At 35.7% G+C, this 21,254-nt stretch overlaps 2 protein-coding genes across 2 annotated transcripts; one reads left to right on the top strand and one right to left on the bottom strand.

Annotated features, from left to right (window-relative positions):
* Positions 1-6,139: 6,139 nt before the first annotated feature.
* ankrd1b (ankyrin repeat domain 1b (cardiac muscle)) lies at positions 6,140-12,538 on the top strand. The gene is made up of 9 exons (XM_058793082.1): positions 6,140-6,689; positions 7,271-7,414; positions 7,501-7,599; positions 7,672-7,779; positions 9,808-9,906; positions 11,464-11,562; positions 11,656-11,754; positions 11,833-11,931; positions 12,409-12,538. Exons 1-9 carry the CDS (start codon positions 6,663-6,665, stop codon positions 12,493-12,495), a joined length of 861 nt encoding a protein of 286 aa, XP_058649065.1. The 5' UTR covers positions 6,140-6,662; the 3' UTR covers positions 12,496-12,538.
* Positions 12,539-12,672: 134 nt separating this feature from the next.
* Positions 12,673-21,174, bottom strand: rpp30 (ribonuclease P/MRP 30 subunit). The gene is made up of 11 exons (XM_058793080.1): positions 21,034-21,174; positions 20,560-20,615; positions 20,425-20,481; positions 20,278-20,343; positions 20,122-20,190; positions 19,902-19,991; positions 13,784-13,900; positions 13,674-13,703; positions 13,547-13,584; positions 13,376-13,455; positions 12,673-13,188 (listed from the first exon to the last, which is right to left on the bottom strand). Exons 1-11 carry the CDS (start codon positions 21,113-21,115, stop codon positions 13,076-13,078), a joined length of 798 nt encoding a protein of 265 aa, XP_058649063.1. The 5' UTR covers positions 21,116-21,174; the 3' UTR covers positions 12,673-13,075.
* Positions 21,175-21,254: the final 80 nt, after the last annotated feature.

Here is a 21,254-nt window from a genome sequence, read left to right as displayed (position 1 = left end):
CGGAGGACTTTCCAGTTCTTGTTTACGCATTGCTGTTTTATTCATTCCATGGCAGATTGTCTCTGATTGGACACAAACTAGGGCGCAGCTTTCAATTACCAACGAGTCCAGTAACAGTTTAGAACCAGTTTATCAATGAAGACACACAAGTGTGGCATCCCTGTTAATATGATTATGACCCATTCAAGACGGGTAGGCTACCTGCCGTTAACCTGTGACTTGCAGTTCATGTCAGACAGGCTTGCGTTAATAAGGAGCGGCATGAGTGATAATGTGACATTAACCTCCTCAGCCAACCTCAAAAAAAAAAAAAAAAACATTATCCAGAAACATCTTACCACAAATTACTAATGAGTAGGCGTTATGTAGAAAAACCCAGAAAAAATAAACGTAGCCTACATATGTTTGGAATAATGAGGTTGATGTTTTAAATATATTTTAAAGTTTTAAATAATTTTAATGGTAGTAAAAAATAAAATATGAAAGTTTCAATGAAAAAAAGAAAAGAAAAATGAAAATAGGGTAAGATGCTGCCTGGACCAAGATGAACCCCAATCTTATTTTTTTCTCTTAACCATAGATTGCACAAAATCTCACGTCAGCATTTTTGATGAATGTCTATGCAATTTTTATTTTCGTCATTTCATCTGAATATCAACATTTGTGAGATTTGGTTAAATTTTCAAATTTTGTGCCTCTGGAAAATGGTGACCTATAACATTGTATTATGTTCACTACCAAACATTTTGGTGTCTGTGGACACAAAGTTTTTGTAGATTAAAAATTAAAGTTTTTATTTTGAAGCAAAAATATCAAATTAGACCCTTGTGGTCAGATTAGCTCAATTGGCACAGAAGGCCCCAAGTGGCATGTTGTTACTAGAAACATTATTTTTAAATGTAATACTAATTATAATACATGAGGTTATAATTTAATATTTTGTCAACATAAAATGTCAAATAGAAGAGTTTATAAACATATATAGTGGAGATCAAATTTAGAGAACAACTTACAATTTCCTAAATTTCGAGGTCACTGCTTAGTCCTATTTAAAGTTCGCCTAATAGGTGTAAAAGTGCAGTTTTTTAAGAATATTTCACGAGTTAAGTATATTCTGAAGCACAGCATAAAAAAAATTTAAAAAACATTGGTGCATTGAAATGTGTTTTTCTTTTTTTCCAATTTATTTGAAAACTGAATGTTTAATACAATAAATCTCAAACGCTATGTCTAATAAATTTATGTAATGTCATCTAATTAGATGACATTACATAAATTTATCATTACTTAAAAACATTTGTTAAATGTTATTTGCTAATATATATATATATATATATATATATGTTTTTGTAGTTGTAACTTGAAATAGTTATTTTATACAACCTATACTCCAAATAATAATAATTGATGTGAACTAATGATTCTGAGTAAAGACTACTAATGTAAACCGGATTGGTCTACTTCATGAACTTAAGGTTCTATGTCAGGCTTCCTCAAATCTGGCCCACTCCTGCAGAGTTTAGCTCTAACCCTAATCAAACACACCTGAGCATGCTAATCAGAGTCTTCAAGATCATTAGAAATTTCACAGGTAGGTGAGTTTGATCAGGGTTGGAGCTAAACTCTGCGGCAGATTGGCCCTCCAGGGAAAGATTTGATGAACCCTATTTTATGTTAATACAACTTAACCTGTTTAGTTTCACCCTGTGTAAAAACTAAAATGGTTTTGTGCAACAGGTTTCCACGCAACCAATTAGGGTTAAGAGTGTGTGTGTGTGTGTGTGTGTGTACTGGTTTTTGTGGTTTACGGGGACAACATTTGTATAATGACATGGGTATGACAGAGGTATTACAATTTGAAGGTGGTTTATGAGGACACCGCCTATGTCCCCGTAATTCAAAAGGCTTAAAAAACATACTAAATGGTGTTTTTTTGAAAATCTAAAAATGCACAAAGTTTCCTGTAAGGGGTAGGGTTAGGTGTAGGGTTGGTGTAGGGCAATCACACATACAGTTTGTACAATATAAATACCATTACGCCTATGGAGAGTCCCCACAAGGATAGCAAACCAGACGTGTGTGTGTGTGTGTGTGTGTGTGTGTGTTTGTTCACAACTCACTGCTGTGCGTGTGCACTTGGATGGGTTAAATGCAGAGCAAATACTGAGTATGGGTCACCATACTTGGCCACATGTCATGTCCTTTCCTTCTGGAAGTATTCCTGGGCCCATTTAGTAATGTCAATGAAAAAATCATGCCGATGAGTGATGCAGTGTCGTCTGAGGGCCCGAAGACCACGGGCACCCAACAAAGGTCTTCGGCCTTGTCCCTTACGCACAGAGATTTGTCCAGTTTCTCTGAATCGTTTGATGATGTTATGCACTGTAGATGATGAGATTTGGAAAGCCTTTGCAATTTGATGTTGAGGAATGTTGTTTTTAAAGTATTCCACAATCTTTTTACGCACTCTTTCACAGATTGGAGAGCCTCTGCCCATCTTTACTTCTAAGAGACTCTGTCTCTCTAAGACATCCCTTTTATAGCTAATCATGTTACAGACCTGATGTCAATTAACTTAATTAGTTGCTAGATGTTCTCCCAGCTGAATCTTTTCAAAATGTCTTGCTTTTTCAGCCTGTAGCAGGCATCAAATTTGAAATGAGCTCATTTAGTGGATAAAAGTGTATTTCTCCATTTAAACATTTCTCAGTTTAAACATTTGTTATGTTCTCTATGTTCTATTGTGAATAAAATATTGGCTCATGTGATTTGAAAGTCTTTTAGTTTTCATTTTATTCAAATTTAAAAAACGTCCCAATATTTCCAGAATTCGGGTTGTATTACAAAAGGTGAAAACATGGACTGCTCAAGAAGGCCACACAATGGATTAAGAGATGGGGAGTGTAAACTTGTCCCTCTTTTAATATTTTAATTTAAAAGTAAATCTGCATTGTTCTTAAGGGGGGTTTCTTCACCCATCGTACCATATAAAATTATGTTCATTGTGCACATCATATTCTCAGATGTTACATTTGTAACAATATGTTGCGGTCATTTTCTAGTTTATAAAAACTACAGTCAGTGCTTGAACTTAATGACTTGCCAATTTTGGCAAGTTCCCATGAACACCCGAAATGTGGCTGTTGTAAAGGTCCTACTGCTAGTGGACAACAGAAAATAGTTCTCAAGAGTTAGACAAGAAGCGACTTAACTCTATATGAATACATAAAACAAATACATGCCATAATGGAGATACAAATGTGATAATGAATCAAATGCCTTCAAATAAATTAACACATTTTACAATTACATGTAAAATACACTAAGAATTACTATTTGAATCTATGATGAGCAGGATTTACACAATGTACTTAATAAAGTAGCTGTAGTGATGAATTTTCAATTTCATGCAAATGAATGTTAAATATATATTAAATATAATATATATTAACTATAATCAAATCTCAGGATCTGAATAGTTAGAAATTATGAAAATATTCAGGTAGATTAACAAGCAGTAAAGAAAAATGAGCATAATGTTCTACTCTTCTTCCTTCCTAACTAACTACTTGTTGGCACTCTGTGGAGAAGGTTCAGATGTGTTGGGTTCTGAATCCCTCTCAGTGGCTCAGCTCATTAGGAGGCATTCCACACATTCCAGTCCCACTGCTGTCTGCTCACTCAGTACCTCACATCAGTCACACTGATCACACTGTGAAAATACAATTGCATCCATCAGATAGCATGAATATGTACATACGTGTTACATAAAACATAGAAATGCTGGTCTACATGAGAAATCTGAGGAACATTATACAATGCAAAATTTACTGTACATATTATTATAAAAGAACTACAGGACACTTTCCATAAATATGGTTCAAAAGAAGACATGAAGCACAAAATAAATAAATACATAAAAACATGTAAATAACAGGAAACAAACCAACAAACAAATAAATAAATGCTATAAAATGGTTGCATGCAAAATGTAGGACACAGCTAAATATGCATATCAGTTCAATAGATTGTTTCAATTTTGACATGGTATGATTTTAATTGCTGGAAACAGTCGAGAAGGTCAAGGCCTCTATGGCGGGACAGGCCAAAAACACAATTTTATTTATTATTGTGTGAACATGAATTTCATACTTGTTAACATTGTCAGTGGGTATAAAAGCCAAACAAAGGAAAATATTGACAATTATACAAAATGAGTGAAATCATATTTAGCTGTATTTATGTATTTAGGATAAAATGTTATCTATAAAGAGTAGCCTCAGCTATAAAAATAGTATGTTCACTGTTATACATTGTTGTTAGATAAATTATACTACTGGCAAGAGCATGGAATGTGTTTTAAGAGAGTAGTAGAACACTGAATGATTGCAGATTAATTGCACTACTAATTATTCCAATGCTCAATTTAAAAAAAAAAAAACATTTCTATGACTGCTAAGCTTTCATGCATCAACTCTGAGTAATATTTCCATATGATATTATCACTCATTGTGATGAAAGGTTTGAAAACTTGCCTTGCACATCTTTGATGTAGCCCTAGTGCATAAAAATGTGTCAGCACAAGGTTAATATTTCATATTGCATATTAATATTGCTCACGGTATGCTGTACCAGAGCTGCGTGGTGACAAGTTCAACACACACACGTGCCATTTAGTAGATAAATCAGTCACAGTACCACCTGACTGAAACTCAAAGCATGAACATGTGATACATACCTTCAGATTAGAGGCACACTCAACACTGCAAAAAAATATTACATTTAAAATAAGGTTTGTTTTTAAAACATATTTACATATTTCATGTTTAGATATTTTTACAGATAAAAAATACTGATTAAATTTTTTTAAGCCATAGATAAGTTCAAGTGGTCTCTTTACTGAAAAAAAAAAATAATAATAAAACCGGTTTACAGCATTGCATGTGACTAACAGACCTGAGGTCTAAAAAGAGCAGGTAGAGGCTGTTACAAGCTCTAGAAATGGTTGATAGATATTCAGGCAATGTGTTTAGTTACAGATCATCTTTTACAAGCATTTTCGTAACACTCTTAAGAGGACAGATAAAAACACAACATGGAAGCTTCACATATCATATATCTTACTGACCTATGGTCTAAATACATTAACAAGATATTACATAATACAGAAAGTTCCCATATAAATGTATTTGACCTGTTCTGAGAGATGCAATGCACTTATTATGATTAAACTGTTTAAAATACAGTTTTAAACAATTCTTCCATTAATCATAACTGATCGAATTGAAGGCTGATGCTTGGATTCCAGACCCTAATGATGCAGGAGGTTCACAATTCATCAACTTTTGCTTGCAAATTCAAAAACTTCTATTGGTTCGTTAATGAAATTATTTTGATTAATGTCTCCATTATGTTTTTTCATAAATGTATTTACAGGATTACTAAATTATCAACCCTCTTTTTTGACAAAACATCAGGTTACGATTATATTGATTGTAAAATCCAAAATTCCAGAGCAGTTTTACAGCCTTCGACAGCCCTAATGTTCATTATATATTTTTCTGTAGAAGCCCTGCTGATGCCCCCAGATTGAAAGCCATCGCACAAACATTCTAATTTTATACATCCATCCAGTTGATTTCTTGATAGTTATTTAATTAGAAACATGTTAATGAGAAAATGTTCTTTAACTTCTATTTTTGTGAGTCACTTTATGAAACTTCTTGCAGGGCCTTGACTTCTTGATACTAGTGTCTTCTGAAGTTTCAATTAATAAATGAACAAAGACACCCTTACGTTAAATGTTGGACTGCATTGGCAATATTTTTTCATCTTTGGCGCTAATGCTGCAAACAAATATTAGATATTACGGAGGGAAATATCTCTCTGTCTAACACCAGTGTAACATTCTGCTTGTTAAAAGATGCTGCATGTAGCCTCCCACAGCGCTTAAGAAAGCCTTGAAAATGACACTCAATTAGACATGACACAATGCTACCAATATTAATTTTAATAGATAAACTCTTCACATCTTTACTACATCATTTCATAGTTTTATAGACCCTGGAGATGTGGAAAACTAGTAAAATAGCAGCTGTCATGCAAGACAACCACCCATGTGACTCATTACTGTAAGTGATTCATGGGCAGCTCAATTAAAAATAGTCACAGGGTGCGACAATTTTACCTGCTCTCGTAACAGAAGCAATGCAAGTGATGAAACCTAAGAAGAAAATAGCCTCATAAATGAAGACAACTCCCTTAATATATGAGACAGTCAAAGCTGATTATGATGTTATAAGTCTCCATATCACTTCATAAACATTTCCTGTCATCTTTGTGTGTGGTGTGGAGCGGTGTTCTGTGTCTTGGGCTTCGTGGTCAGCTGTAAGTCATCCTTGGATAGACAGGGGGCTCTATGGCGGCACATCGAGTTCCCCCAGGTTTAATTTCCATTCCTTCAAATGTTCCCAAAGGCATCTGACTTCTGAAAATGGTTTTTTTCACCCTCAGCTCCCTTCGAAATGCATCTGACATCTCAGTGACGTGGGAGGAGTCAGCTGAACAACAGGAGTGTGATCTCCAGCTGTCGCCACCACATATATAAGTGATGCTTGGCTTGGATGCCTTAATTTTGGCACAAGGAATTTTCAAGGAAAGTCATGGGAATCCAACAGGACGATGAGCTGGTAAGGGCGTATATGTCTATTTCTAAATGTCTATTTAAAAAGCAGTTCATTTTTAGTGATTTCCATTATGCATTTTAATAGTTTCATTTGATGCTTTTGTCTCAAGATTTCAGTTTATTTTGTGCATCTTGGATTTTTAGGTCTTGGGCTCCTGTTACCTTTAAAAACAGATAATAGCAGGCCTACTTATTATATTATATGAAATATTTAAAAACAAGATCCTCTTCAAACTACTTCAATTGCTAAAGAAATGTGAATAGAGATAGATTGTATATACATATAAATCCTTTTTTAGCTATTTATACAAAACCTTTGCTGTTTTAAAATTGCCACTAGTGTTTTAAAAGGGAAAGTTCGCCCCAAAATCTCATGTCATTCCAAACCTGCATAGGCCTTTCTACGGTGGAACACAAAAAATATCTTCTTTTTTTCAATGATCATTCAATGAATTTGTTCTTTTGTGTACCACAAAAGAAAGTCAGTCATACAGGTTTGGAATGACATGAAGATGAATATGACTTTTAGGTGAACTATATCACTTTGAGTGGTTATTTCTGTGTTCTAATTTTATGTTACTTTAGGTTACAGACATCACAAGTGGAAACAAAGAGCAGGATGACACTGTGGCACAGCATTCTTCTGAAGAATGCAAAAGCTCTGTTGAACATCATCCGAATACCTATAACATTCAATGTGACAGTGAAGTCATTTTAAATGGTTTTAATGTAAGATATAGGTTTCTTAAGCATTCATTTGTATACTTCATGAAGCAGAAGTGCATTTTCTTTAGCATATTTGAATAATTTTGCAGACTGGCAACAGCACTAATGACCTCCAGAAGATTAAAGAAAGTCAGAAGATAAAAACAAGTACATCAGTCTACCAAACACAGCCTAAACAAGAGATAGTGGTAAGCATACTTCAAAGCAATCATTATTAATGAGATTTCAACTTCTCAAGTAATCATCTCATTGTCTCACAGAATGATTTTGTTGATGAGGATGACTTTCTGAAGGCAGCGCTGGATAACAAATTGCCAATGATTAAAAGTTACCTCGCCAGAGGTGCAGACCCAAACGCCTGTGATAATGTAAGTGTTTACCCAACATATTGAATAAAAGGCACCTGACAGCACTTAAATCTGAAGGTTGGATATATATATATATATATATATATATTAGTGCGGTCAAACGATAAATCGTGATTAATCGCATCCAGAAAAAAAGTTTTTGTTTACATAATATATGAGTGTGTACTGTGTATATTTATTATGTAAATACAAACACATGCATGTATATATTTAAGAAAAATTTTGTTTATATATTAAATATATTTATATATAATATGAAATATAATAATATAAATATATAAATGTATATACATGTAAATATTTTCAAAATATATATTGTATGTGTATTTATATATACATAAATAATAAATATACAAAGTACACATACATATTTTATGTAAACAAAACCTTTTATTTTGGATGCGATTAATCATTTGACAGCACTAATATATAGACAGCACTAGTAACACACACACACACACATACACATATATATATATATAGCGGGTAAAATAAGTATTGAACACGTCACCATTATTCTCAGTAAATATATTTCTAAAGGTGCTGTTGACATGAAATTTTCACCAGATGTTGGCAACGACACAAGTAATCCATACATACAAATAAAACAAAACAAAACAAAACAAATAAGTTCAGAAATTAAGTTGTGTGTAATAAAATGGAATGACAGGGAAAAAGTATTGAACTACTGAAATTTATTTAATACTTTTTACAAAAGCTTTGTTGGTAATGACAGCTTCAAGACGCCTCCTGTATGGAGAATCTAGTTACATGCATTGCTCAGGTGTGATTTTGGCCCATTCTTCCACAGTGTCTTCAAATCTTGAAGGTTCTGTGGGCTTCTTCTATGAACTCTGATCTTTAGTTCTTATTTTCTATTGGAATCAAGTCATTCTAGCAGCTTTAATTTCTTTCTCTGAAACCAATTGAGAGTTTTCTTGGCTGTGTTTGGGATCATTGTCTTGCTGAAATGTCCACCCATGTTTTATCTTCATCATCCTGGTACCTTAGGTGTTGGGACTGAACCAGCTAATATTAATTTCCACTGACAAGTTGCGGGATTGCTTTCTAATTACTGATAGATTTCAGCTGGTGTATTGGCTTTCCATGCCTTTTTGCACCTCCCTTTCTTCATGTGTTCAATACTTTTTCCCATTGCTTTTTATTACACAAAACTTAATTTCCAAACTTATTTTTGTTTTCGTTGTGTTCATGGATTACTTGGGTTGTTACCGACGTTTGGTGAAAATTTCAAGTCAACAGCACCTTCAGAAATATATTTTTTTGTAAAAAAATATAAAAATGGTGACAAGTTCAATACATATTTTACCCGCTGTGTGTGTGTGCGCGCGCACGCATTTTTGTGAAAAGTCAGGACATAGATTTGTATAATGACAAAGGTATGACATAGGTATTACAAGGTGAAGGTGACTTTTCAGGACATTGACCCATGTCCCCACTTTTCAAAACACTTATAAATCATACAGATTGAGGTTTTTTTGGGGAAAGTTGAAATGCACAGTCTCCTGTAAGGGGTAGGTTTAGGTGTAGGATTGGTGTAGGGCAATAGCACATACAGTAAGTACAGTATAAAAACCATTACGCCTATGGGATGTCCCCACTTTTCACAAAAACGAACATGTGTGTGTGTGTATATATATATATATATATATATATATATATATAATTATATATGAAGAGTTCAGATGCAGAAGCCTCTAAATGCCGTTTGAAATTTTCTTCTAAAATGAGTGTTTTATCAGGCTCCTAGGTGTAGGTTCAGTAATTTCACTTTAATGGCAATGCATAGGTGCATTTCTTTGCCATTAAAGTGAAATAACTGAACATAAGCAAAGGAGCCTGAGAAAAATGCTCACTTTAGAAGAAAATTTCAGATAACACCAGAGGTTTTTGCATCTGAACTCTTCATATATATAATTATTTTGTTAATAATAATAATAATAATAATAATAATGTTATATATAATTATTTTGTTAATAATAATGTTATATATTATTATTTTACTAGTTCAACCGAACAGCTTTGCACAGAGCTTGCTCACAAGGAAATGTGGAGATTGTGCAAACCCTGCTGGAGGCCAGTGCTTCAATTGAAAATAAGGACAAGGTATTGAATAATGTTTACATAATACTTAAGTATATTTGTGCATTTCGTTTTTCTATGAATACACATTAATACTTGAGTGTGCAAGATCAAGAAAATATTTTAAATCTAAGCTCAGGGTTCCCACACTTTGGTTAACTTCAAATTCAAGGACCTTTCAAGGACTTTCCAGGTCCAATACCCTCAAATTCAAGGACTTAATGTGGGGACACATTTCAAGTGAGAGCAAAGGTTACATCGCGTCACCTTGTAAGATACATTGTTACAGTTTTCATGTGTCAAACACAACTATGCAAAAAAGCAATTTCTTTTTTTTTTTTGCTTTTATTTTTGGCCATATGACAGAAATCTGATATTTGTCGTATTTCTGTTTTGCATAAAATTTAATAATATTTAGTACATACTATACTGTATTCTAAAATTATCTGATATTAACTTTTGCATGGATTTTATTGAAAAGAGCTTATCTCATGTAACCAGAAGTTTTAAGATATATGAATATGCTTTTAAGTTTTTCTTGCCTCATGGCTTTACATTATCTTAACAAGCAAAGCAATTCAACATTACATCCTTTGGATCTCTGGCAAGCCATTCTTTGTAATCTTCTTTGGTGAGCCAAATATCTTGAAATTTGCATTTTCCAGTCATCACGTTTCAGCCTATTTTTGCAATGTTTCACGGTGTGTCTGTGAAACGTTGAGGTACCATCTCAGTAGTTTCGTGTGCATGTGAACGTCATGGCAACAAACAACACAGAGTACCTCACGTGGGAAACACTTAACGTAACGCATAAATGTGCAATGTAAATCAAGCAAGCTAGTATGCACAAAGTGTTGGCAAAATAACATTAGCGGACCTGAGGGAATAATATGGAATTTTCAAGGACCTGTATCTATGTTTGTTTATTTTCAAAAACTTTCCAGGGCCTTGAAAATTTTTAATCAGATTCACAAACTTTCAAGGATTTCAAGGACCCGTGGGAACCCTGTAAGCTTCAAATTCATGTGCCAATTTCTAATACAGAAAATACTCTTTTATACCATTTTTAAGAAAAGTTTAAATTTAATGACAAAAATGCAACTGGTGTAACCATCAAGCAAAAAGTAGTAACATTTACCTTATCCTTGAATACATGTGAATGTATGCATTTTTAATTCACATTATTATTTTTCATAAAGTTTAAAAATACATTTAAAGGTAAAAGTAATTCAACAAATATTATGAATTAATTCATAAATATAAATTTTGAACCTTACTGATCTTGACATTTCATGGAAGTATCACATGTTGATTGCACCACGATTTTGTTTTGGGTTTATATTTTAACGAAACGAATTATAAAAAAAGATCACACTAAACTGCTTAGTTTTTATGGAAGAGGTGACATTGTATGAGTTAATTTTACTTTTAATGTATTTTTAAATAATTTTTAAAAATGAGCAGCATGCATTTCTCTGTAATGCATCTATTCTGTGAAGATCGATTCTGTACATCTATTCTATCCTTCTAATTTGCATAATATGAATGGATCATCTTATTCTTTTGGATGTGTTTAATTAGCTTCAAGCAACTGAAGTTCACTGGGCTTGTCGTGGTGGTTGTTTGCCTGTGCTGGAAGCACTACTTAATCATGGGGCAAAACTGGATTCTAGAGACAAGGTAAAAGCAGTTATTTGACAGCAAATCTGTTTTAATAATATAGCTGGTGTGGTCTGACATACTGTCTCTATCGGCCAAACTTGACGTCCTCAGCTTCGCAGCACCCCCCTTCATGTAGCGGTCAGGACAGGACACCATGAATGTGCTGAACATCTCATACACTGTGGTGCAGAAGTCAATGCAAAAGACATAGTAAGAAATTTGGCAACGCAGTCATTAAATAAAGTAAATAACACTTTAATGGTCACTTTAAATGTCTTTCTGCATCAGGAGGGTGACACGCCACTGCATGATGCAGTCAGACTGAATCATGTCAAGCTCATCCAACTTCTTCTGTTGCATGGAGGTGACTTAAAACTCAAGAATTGTGTAAGTATTCTTAAATGTAATGCTTAGCCTATATACTTTTATCTTGTTGCTCGTGCAGGGGCACTGTAAGGGGGGGAAGGTTAGGACGATTCTAAGGGCCGACGATGGAGAGGGGCCCCCCAAGGGGGAAACCCGATTGCTACCGAGGGAGACCTCCCCAGAACGCGATTCGCCGAGAGAACAAGGAAAGCAGGGGCCCGAGTGAATATGCTGTCCAGGGGGCTCTGAAACCGTAGCAGCGCCCCTGTGCTCATGTATTACGATGCTATCAGATACCAATAAATGGTGATTTCCTACATTCAAGTTAAATCAGTTCTCACTAAATTTCACTAGGATGCTTATTTAAGCTGTGCACAGTGCCATCTTCTGGTACTTATGTAAGCTTATTACTTTTACTAGTGTGGAAACAGCCATCTAAAATTATTTTTGTGAAGGCTTAGAAACAATATTGCTTTAGTGTTTCTTTGTCTTCTCCAGGAGGGAAAATCACCAATGGACAGTGTTTGCGAGTGGCAGAATGGAGCTAAAACCATCTTTGACAACTTTAAGGATGGAAAAAAGTAGATGCAATACTTGACCGTGTGCTTTGGGCATAATACACTCAAAAACCTGCATTTTTAGATTGCCTGCATATTAGAATCTGATATCTAGGAGGGTATATTATTGAGCCCTGCATGACATTATGCCTTTTTCAAAAGGAAAAGTGATGTGAAAGTTTTACAAGAGTTTTGGAAATTGAAGCACAGTACTTTAACTTTTTATTAAACCACAGAAAAGGCAGAAAGGAATGAGAAACTTAATGGAACATAGAGCTTCCTCTTCACATGGAAATGCATTGCCTGAAATAGCTCTACTGCTAAGATTAGATTCAGTCTGAGCATGATTGATTGACATTTTTGGTATTCTGAATTGTGTTTTATGACAGAATGCACTCAATGTGAAATTAGCAGTTTTGTACTAGTTTAATTTTTCTGTAAATTTTGTTTGCAATTCGTTTAAAGCTCGACTAAATAAATGTCATTTTTAAAATATCTGTATCATCTTTTAATTTAAAGTGGATTGCAAGATTTTGAGGAAAAAGGATTCAAGGAATATTAATCTTCAATTTAAAAAAAAATAATACACATGAATTCTGAAATACTGGCTATGCTGATTCAGTTTTGGCCTTTTTAGATACTGGAGATTCTTCTTCTTGCTTCTGGGGAGTTTTAGGTTTCTTCATGGTGTAAACAACACCAGATGCAGTGGCTCTCGTCTCTGTTATAAAGAATCATGAAAATTACCAATGAACATTCACATAACACTTTACAACTAATATCAAACAGACAGACTGAAATGCCCATCGGTATAAATGCAAACTCAGCAAGTCAACTAGCAATCTAACAACAAACAAGGCCTGTACTGGAGAAATGGGAAATAGTTGAGCTATTTTCCAGTCATTTACCTCCATGAAGCAAGACAGATCGACAGTTCGTAGAAACAGCAGCTTTGGCATCTCCCTCAGACAGGCTAAACATAAGCCCTCTGAAATCTCAATGAAGGAACATATCAACACAGATACACTGCCTTTTAGAAGTACCATGACATATTCATACACAAATTAAAAAAAGGATACAAATTGGCAATGTCATATGGGCCCCTCAACTCAAGAGGCTAAGGAAAAGAACAAAAGACAACAATGTCATACTGACCATACAATACAGTAACACTGAAATGATATCAATTTACAAAAGCCTTTTTACCCTTTCTGCTCCACTGGACACAATGATATTCTGTGAGAGAAAAAAAAAGAAGTAATTTCAGAACTAGCTTAACATTTTAAAGGTGTTTATGTGTAAAAAGGACGACATACTTTTCCTTTACAGACTTCCATGAGGCTGATGGCATTGGCAATGGTGTATCTCCTCAGAGTGGTGTCTCTGATGGCTGCCGCATAACAGGTCTCAAAGAAAACCCCCCTGTCAATAGCCTGAAGTGACCAACAATATAACAGTGATGATACATAATTTAAAGGGATAGTTCACCCCTAAATAGAGTGGGGAACCATGATGTCACTTTGTAGGCGGATTGGCTGTTAGCATGAAACTGGTTCCCATTAACTAACCCATTCAAACTCATATAAGCTTCCACTCTATCGAATACTATTTCTAATCTATCATGCTAGCAACTTGCTAATCATGCTAACAACATGCTAGAATCATGCTAGTAACGTGAATCATGCTTGAAACATGCTAACATCATGCTAGTAACTTGCTAATCATGCTTGAAACATGTTAACATAATGCTAGTAACTTGATAATCATGCTAGCAACATGTTAATCATGCTAGCAACATGCTATTAACTTGTTAATCATGCTAGAAACATGCTAGCATCATGCTAGATACCTCCTGTAACTTGCTAATCATGCTAGAATAATGCTAGTAACATGCTAATCATGTTAAAGACATGATAACTTTGCTGATCATGCTAGCAACATGCTAGTAACTAGCTAATCATGCTAACAACCTGCTAGTAACATGCTAATCATGCTATAATCAAGCTAGCGACATGCTAATCATGTTTGAAAACAGGCTAGCAACAAGCTAGTAACATATAATCATGCTAGCAACTTGTTAATCATGCTAGCAACGTACTAGTAACTTGCTAATCATGCTAACAACATGCTAGTAACATGCTAATCATGTTAGAGGCATGCTGGTGTAGGATCAGAACGAGTCAGACAAAACTAAGATTCGATCAGAACATTGAAACATGAGGAGCCAAAATTCCCGAGAGGCACCAAGAAAACAGGACAACGTCGTAAATCAGATTCCTAGCTTCACCTCTGGAGCAAGCCTAACCAACAAGCCTCTTCCAGAACAGTTTGCAACATTAAGACAAAAGAACACTTATTGATAAGTCCAACGCAGGAAGGAGATCGTCAAATTTGGGGTAAATAATCAAGATTAATGGTCAAAGAGATGGCCATCACGTGTTCCACGAAAGAAATCACAGGCTTCTTTAGATTGACTTTTCCCCCACACATAGAAGATAAAGAACCAGACTGAAATTCCTCTGTCCAAAGAACATGTCTTTTGGTCTCCACAGAACTACACAGAGACTTTCTTTTTCATATGCACATAAAACCACCCTAAAAGGACATTGCTAGGCATAACACTATATTATGTATGTAACCCACACATTAGACTATCATGTTTTAAGCACATATTATGTATGTCTTTTTAATAACTATTGAATGACTTTAAGGTATTCGTGTTTGGTATGTATGAGCTTGACAATTCTATTGATTCTTTGTCAAATGTATCATATTCTGGTTATAGAAATCGCATCCAAATGTATACTTTGCAAGAGTGTGTAAAATTCGGACCATGTGACTGATAACATGCTGATTTATGATGGAAGGAACAACCCTAGCTAAGATAATAGCCTATCTAATTGGTCAAGACACCAGATGGGATGTGTCCAAAAGCAGAGTTTAAAAACTCAGGACACCATCAAATCTGCCCTTCTTGCCCTTCTCCCTTCTTTTTGCCACCGCGTTTTGACGCTGCTTTTTAGCGCTCTTTGAGCGTGCTCTGGCCTACAGGCCAGTTTCTACTTAACACCACGATGAGAAGAAAAACCACCTAGTCTCGTTACATTCTTTCTTTCTTTTATTTTAGTTTATTTTCCATTGCGAGTTTCGTGTTCTCAGTTTAAGTTTTGCCGCCACGCCTTGTCTCCGAGTTCAACTCGAGCCTGTGACCGCCTCAAAACTTCAACCAGACCAACTCTGCATCTTCAGCCAACGCCCAAGACATCCCTTCAACGACTACTGAACTTCCAGCCAATCGCCAACTCGGGAAACCCCTTTTCCTGCAACGACGACGACAAAAGGGAATCCCTGTAACACAAAGGCAACGCAAGCAAGTACCTCCAGGTCTAACTGAACTGGCGCATTTAACATAAATTTTAGCCTCATTGAGAAACTCAATGCGAGGGTTAATTATGTGATTGATGGTTGTTCAGGTCGTTCAGGTCTATGTGATAGCACATATTGCTATAAACTTGGGATTTCACTTTCTCATTCTCTAAACTCCTCCTTTCTCTCTTTCTGCAACGTATGAATGTGTGACTGCTTGTGTTCATGTGTTAGATTAGTTTATGTCTTAGGTTTATATAAATAAAGTCGTATTTATATTTAAAAGAGAAGTATCTTGTGTTTTGTGCTTACAAGTTAATGTCTTAATCTGCCGATCTTGTTACTGTGCTTATTAATAGTGTTTTCAATATATTTTGGATTTTAATATCCAGTGCAGAGTTGATGTTATGCAGCTCGTTCAGTGAATCGCTGCCGACTCAGTGATCAGCCGCAAAACAGTGATTCTGTTCAAATTCCCTATAAAATCACAAATTACTCCCTTTGAGCTAAATTAAATTATATTTATGTATCAAACCCTACACTGGTAACTTGCTAATAATGCTAACAACAAGCTAGTAACACCCTAGCAACCACCCCGAGTACCATAGCAACCACCTAGCAAACCACCCTGAGTGCCATAGCAACCGCATAGCAACACCCTAGCAACAACCCCGAGTACCCTAGCAACCGCATAGCAACACCTTAGCAACAACCCCGGGTACCCTAGCAACCACCCAGAGTACCCTAGCAACCGCCTAGCAACACCCTAGCAACCACCCCGGGTACCTTAGCAACCGCTTAGCAACACCTTAACAACCACCTCAAGTACCCTAGCAACCGCCTAGTAACACCCTAGCAACCACCCCGGGTACCTTAGCAACCGCTTAGCAACACCTTAACAACCACCTCAAGTACCCTAGCAACCGCATAGCAACACCCTAACAACTACCACAGGTACCCCAGCGATCTGTTCTTCTGATAGACTGTATTGCCTTTAAAACATTCAAACTTTAATCGTTAAAACTATTTTACGTATTTCAAACTACTTCAAACTTAAAACCTTCAAACTTCAAGCTTTTAAAACTTTTACAAACTTTCTGGCTAGGCTTTTTCAAGCCAACTTAAAGTTTGTATCCAAACTTTACTATCAGAGCAGGTTGTAGCCGAGGTTGTCGATGCGTGACAGAGCAGAATAAGGATGGAGCAAAGTGAGGATGCGCTGTCCTTGAATAATGTTCAACTCGGTTTTGTTTATATTTTGCTTAGCCTATAAATTTTAAATGACAGGTGTCGTATTTATTTATTTATTTTTCTCTGCGACACTTTTCCTACCGTGTTAACAGCAAAATGTTAAACTTTAGTATTTTGACAAGAGAATAAAATAACTAATAGGCTATTTTTGTACAACTTCTCTGCGACACTTTTTCCTATTGCGTTATAAATATTAAACGAATTGTATCCTGACAAGACGAATAAAAATACACTTTGTTTCCTACTGTGTTGGCAGCAAAATATTAAACAAATTTTATGTCTTACGACACAAAATTCGTTTAACATTTTGCTGTCAATAACTTCAAGACTCTTGACAAGACAAATAAAATAAATACAATTTTGTGCTAAAATGCGAACTCGCTTCCGGGTTTTTGCCTACAAAGTGACATCATAGTTCCACCCAGGCCCGGCTCCACGGGGGGGCCAGGGTGGGCCTGGCCCACCCAGTCAGAAGCTTGGCCCACCCTGGCCCCACACATAACAGCCAATCACAAAATTGTTGTGATATTCAATTGAGGTTCATATATTTTTTCTTTTTCGTTTTCTTACCGCCCACACCCAAATACGTGCTAATACTGTATTTTCGCGCATCAGGGAGCCGCTATCAACATGCGCGAAATTGAAATGCTTTTGAATGAGCGCTCGCGCCTTTCACTTTCACTTTCGATTTGGCGATCACGCGTACCCCACTGAGCAAAGACACGTCCAAACAACGTCTTTTGTACTTCGTTTTTGAACGTCCAATTTTGGTCCCCTGAAGGTGCAGACTGTGACGCCAGATGACGTCTTTTTTCCAACGTCTAATGAACGTCCAGTATTGACGTCCACAGGACCTCTGTATAAGGGCTAATTGTAGGCCAAATGTGGTCTTTGTGGACGTCTTTTCTACATCAAACTTAAACTCATTTTAGACATCATGTACTCAATAAATAAATATTTAAATAACAAATAATGTTTCATCACAGGTAACCTATATTGATATTCATTAACCATGCTGATAAGAACAATGTTGATATTTGTCTTAAATAAAATAAATATTACATTCATTAATAATGTAAATTTTCTGCACATGTCTTGACGTCCAAAAAAGTTACCTAGTCCGGCGTTCAAATGTAGAACTGCATATTGGCGTCCAAATGGGGTCTTGGTTAGACGTCCAAATAGGGGACCTAGTTTGCACGTCGTGTAGACGTGCAGAATTGGTCTAGGACCGACGGACGCCAATATAGACATAATCTGCACGTCCGTCAGGCGTCTAATGTTTAGTGGGACAGTGCACTGTGTAAAGGGAGAACATCTTACAAGATCAGATATTTGTCAATAAGCTAAGAATCTGTTGATGTATGGTTTCGTCAGTCTCAGTGGTGTAGTGCAGGGTATATTCAGGTATAATAAGGCTTATCAGTCGGCTTTGCGTAGCCTATACCTACTTCTAAATACCCTCTGATGCGCATTCAGTGGTGTCTCGCATTAGTCAAAATAATGACAGTCCACCACATGATTCGCTAATCAAATCGTCTGTGAATAAATGCAAATATTCCTAAAACACCCAGTAAAGACAGTGATGCGGTCAGGACGCCGGCTTCCCTTTAAATATGATTGATGATTGCGCCCGCGCCTGCTTTGTCCCCAGACAAGATGGCAAAATAATAATTAATTATTGATTTCTAATTTGAATCAGTACATTATAATATGAAAAGAAAAATCAAAAGGACCAGGTTTTTGCGATCAGATATTTTTTAAACCGGTAAACTCCTGTAAACTTTTCAGTCCAAGGATCCAGTAAACGAACGCATTCAAACAGCAAGTTTAAAACAGCTCTAATACAGAAAACCCGAGATCAGAGATTGCGGAGAGTCGTTTCAGCTTGTATTTGGCTTAAAAGCACGAGTGTTTTATAATGGATTTTTCACTATATATAAAAATTGTAAATGGTCTGGGGAGGGGAGGGAGGGATTACATTTGCCCGTCACTGCCATGGGAGAAACAGTCAGTCAAACATAGGAATATGTACAATTCTGGAAAAATGTATCTCTTTTGTTTTTGTTTTTCAAATAGAGATCATATTCTCCTATGATTCTCAGTAGACAACTAAACAAATAGCTTGTAATTTACTAGAGGTTCTGACAAAATGTTAATTGCTGCGGTCTATTTAATTTTTAAAATTTGAATTATGTATTGCAAAATTTGCACCTCTGTTGTGGCTAATATTAATTTCATAATTATCCTTACTCCATGAAGTAGCAGAACTTACGTGAAAATGTGCAAATGGCCCATTTTGGGGTGAATTAAATGCAAGTCTTAAATGTCACTGTTTATAAGGCATTCATCCTTTCACTTTAAAAAAAAATGGGGGCATAAAAATAGTATACCCCATACCCCATACCCCCCCCCCCCAAAAAAATCATAACCCCTGCCCACCTGGAATATCACTTGGCCCACCCTTCAACTCGTACCTGGAGCCGGGCCTGTCTATTGCTATTATTTATTAACCATCATGTTGTTTCAAACCTGTATTAAAAGGTGACATTTTAAACATATAGTAAAAAAGTGAAAGACTGGTGCTGTCCAGTTTTGGAAAGAATGCAAAACACCATGATAGTATCATTAAAGTGGTCCATGCAGCTCAACATTTTGCAAGGACATTCATTTTAATTTTGGTGTGGAATATTCAAGACCTCATATTCACAACTTTGCAATTTTTCTTATTTTATTACCGAGTTCTATAAATGCTGCAGTGCCGCTTAAAATCACCTGTTATGCTGGTAGGTATGAATATAAAATACTATAACTCACCCCATTAACTGGAGCCCTTTTAAAATGGAAGGGCTGTTTTTCAGCCACTGCAATGCAGATAATGTCCACGTCAAAAGTCATACAGGCTGCCTGACACAGACAAAGGAAAATATACAGAAACTTTAATATCACAACTGTTGGTTTTCATCAGAAATGTAAAGAAAATAAATAATACTAAATGGAAAATAATAAGCTAATTCAGAAATGCAATTTCCCTTACATGAAAGAGTTTTTCTGTCTTGGGGTGCACAGCCACAAGGTCGAAGCTTTTGTATTCATTGGTTGGTCTCTGAAGAAAATAACATACAAATTTCACTATATAAATAAAACATCAGCAAATTTCTGAGAGTTTCTTCATTATAAACTTGCAACTTACAAAATGAGATGCATCAGAGGCTATGATGGTCAATCGATTCAGTACTTTGATGGGAGAAGATTTGCCCTATGCAAAAAAGCACACAATGTTCATTAACAGTATCCATCATGGGTACGTATGCTCTAGAAACATGCTAAAGTAATTTACCTGTACTATTGGAAATTTATCAAATATGTCTGACACACTCTGTGGCTTAGGAATTTCCTGTAATACAAGACAAGAAGAGCATTGTCAAATGAACTCTTAAAGTGTACAGGTTAGTCTAACTACTTTATATCATACCTGTTTCTTCTTTTGTGGTTCAACCACATAGTTTATTGCGACTGTTGAGTAGCCAACTGAAATATAAAACAATGAAAGTTATTAAACTGAATTAATTCTTTCTCAATAGTACATCAGACCTATGCATTTGTTTACCCTGCTTCTAGTAGATCAAAGTTGGGCCAAACTGGTCATGAGCTAGCAGATCTGGTATGACCAACTGGTAGTTGTTTTATAGCTAGTGCAAGATAATTTCCCAGCTCACACAAACTAACAAACAGCTAATTACCATCTTAGAGCAGTTAGAAGACCCCAGCCAAAATAGAACTACTGGATTTCCAATAATGTTAACTTGTTTGGCAAGGTATGAGTTAAGTCTTCACAATCAAAATGCATTATTAATGAACATCTTATTAATAATTACTAAAGTAGATAGTTAACCTACCGGTGTAAACCATAATTTCAGCAAATATAATTACTATTTCTGCTACTTACGGTGAGCTGCTGTCTCTATGATGCTTTTGAGTCTGTTTTTATCATTACTGCTGATGATATTTAGATCCATAAACACAGACATTGTCCCACTGTTTTTACAAACGCAAATCTATATAGAGCTTACTTCTTATCACATAAATCTAAACCATTTCAACTAATGTACTGAGACCCACATGCACAAACACATCACATTCCACGTTAACGCGTGAACCAGAAGCCAT

The sequence above is a fragment of the Onychostoma macrolepis genome, chromosome 12 (assembly GCF_012432095.1).
Source record: "Onychostoma macrolepis isolate SWU-2019 chromosome 12, ASM1243209v1, whole genome shotgun sequence".
Classification (NCBI taxonomy): domain Eukaryota; kingdom Metazoa; phylum Chordata; class Actinopteri; order Cypriniformes; family Cyprinidae; genus Onychostoma; species Onychostoma macrolepis.
This window is presented reverse-complemented; position numbering and strand designations above follow the sequence as displayed.

Excerpts from the sequence above, each read along its gene's own strand:
- rpp30 (XM_058793080.1), bottom strand. The coding sequence starts at position 21,115 with ATGTCTGTGTTTATGGATCTAAATATCATCAGCAGTAATGATAAAAAC. Across the intron at positions 13,585-13,673 it reads TGTCCAGTGGAGCAGAAAGG|CCTCTTGAGTTGAGGGGCCC; the intron begins GTAAAAAGGCTT and ends TCTTTTCCTTAG. Across the intron at positions 13,456-13,546 it reads CCATATGACATTGCCAATTT|AGGGCTTATGTTTAGCCTGT; the intron begins GTATCCTTTTTT and ends TTGAGATTTCAG.
- ankrd1b (XM_058793082.1), top strand. The coding sequence starts at position 6,663 with ATGGGAATCCAACAGGACGATGAGCTG. Across the intron at positions 6,690-7,270 it reads TCCAACAGGACGATGAGCTG|GTTACAGACATCACAAGTGG; the intron begins GTAAGGGCGTAT and ends ATGTTACTTTAG. Across the intron at positions 7,600-7,671 it reads AGCCTAAACAAGAGATAGTG|AATGATTTTGTTGATGAGGA; the intron begins GTAAGCATACTT and ends ATTGTCTCACAG.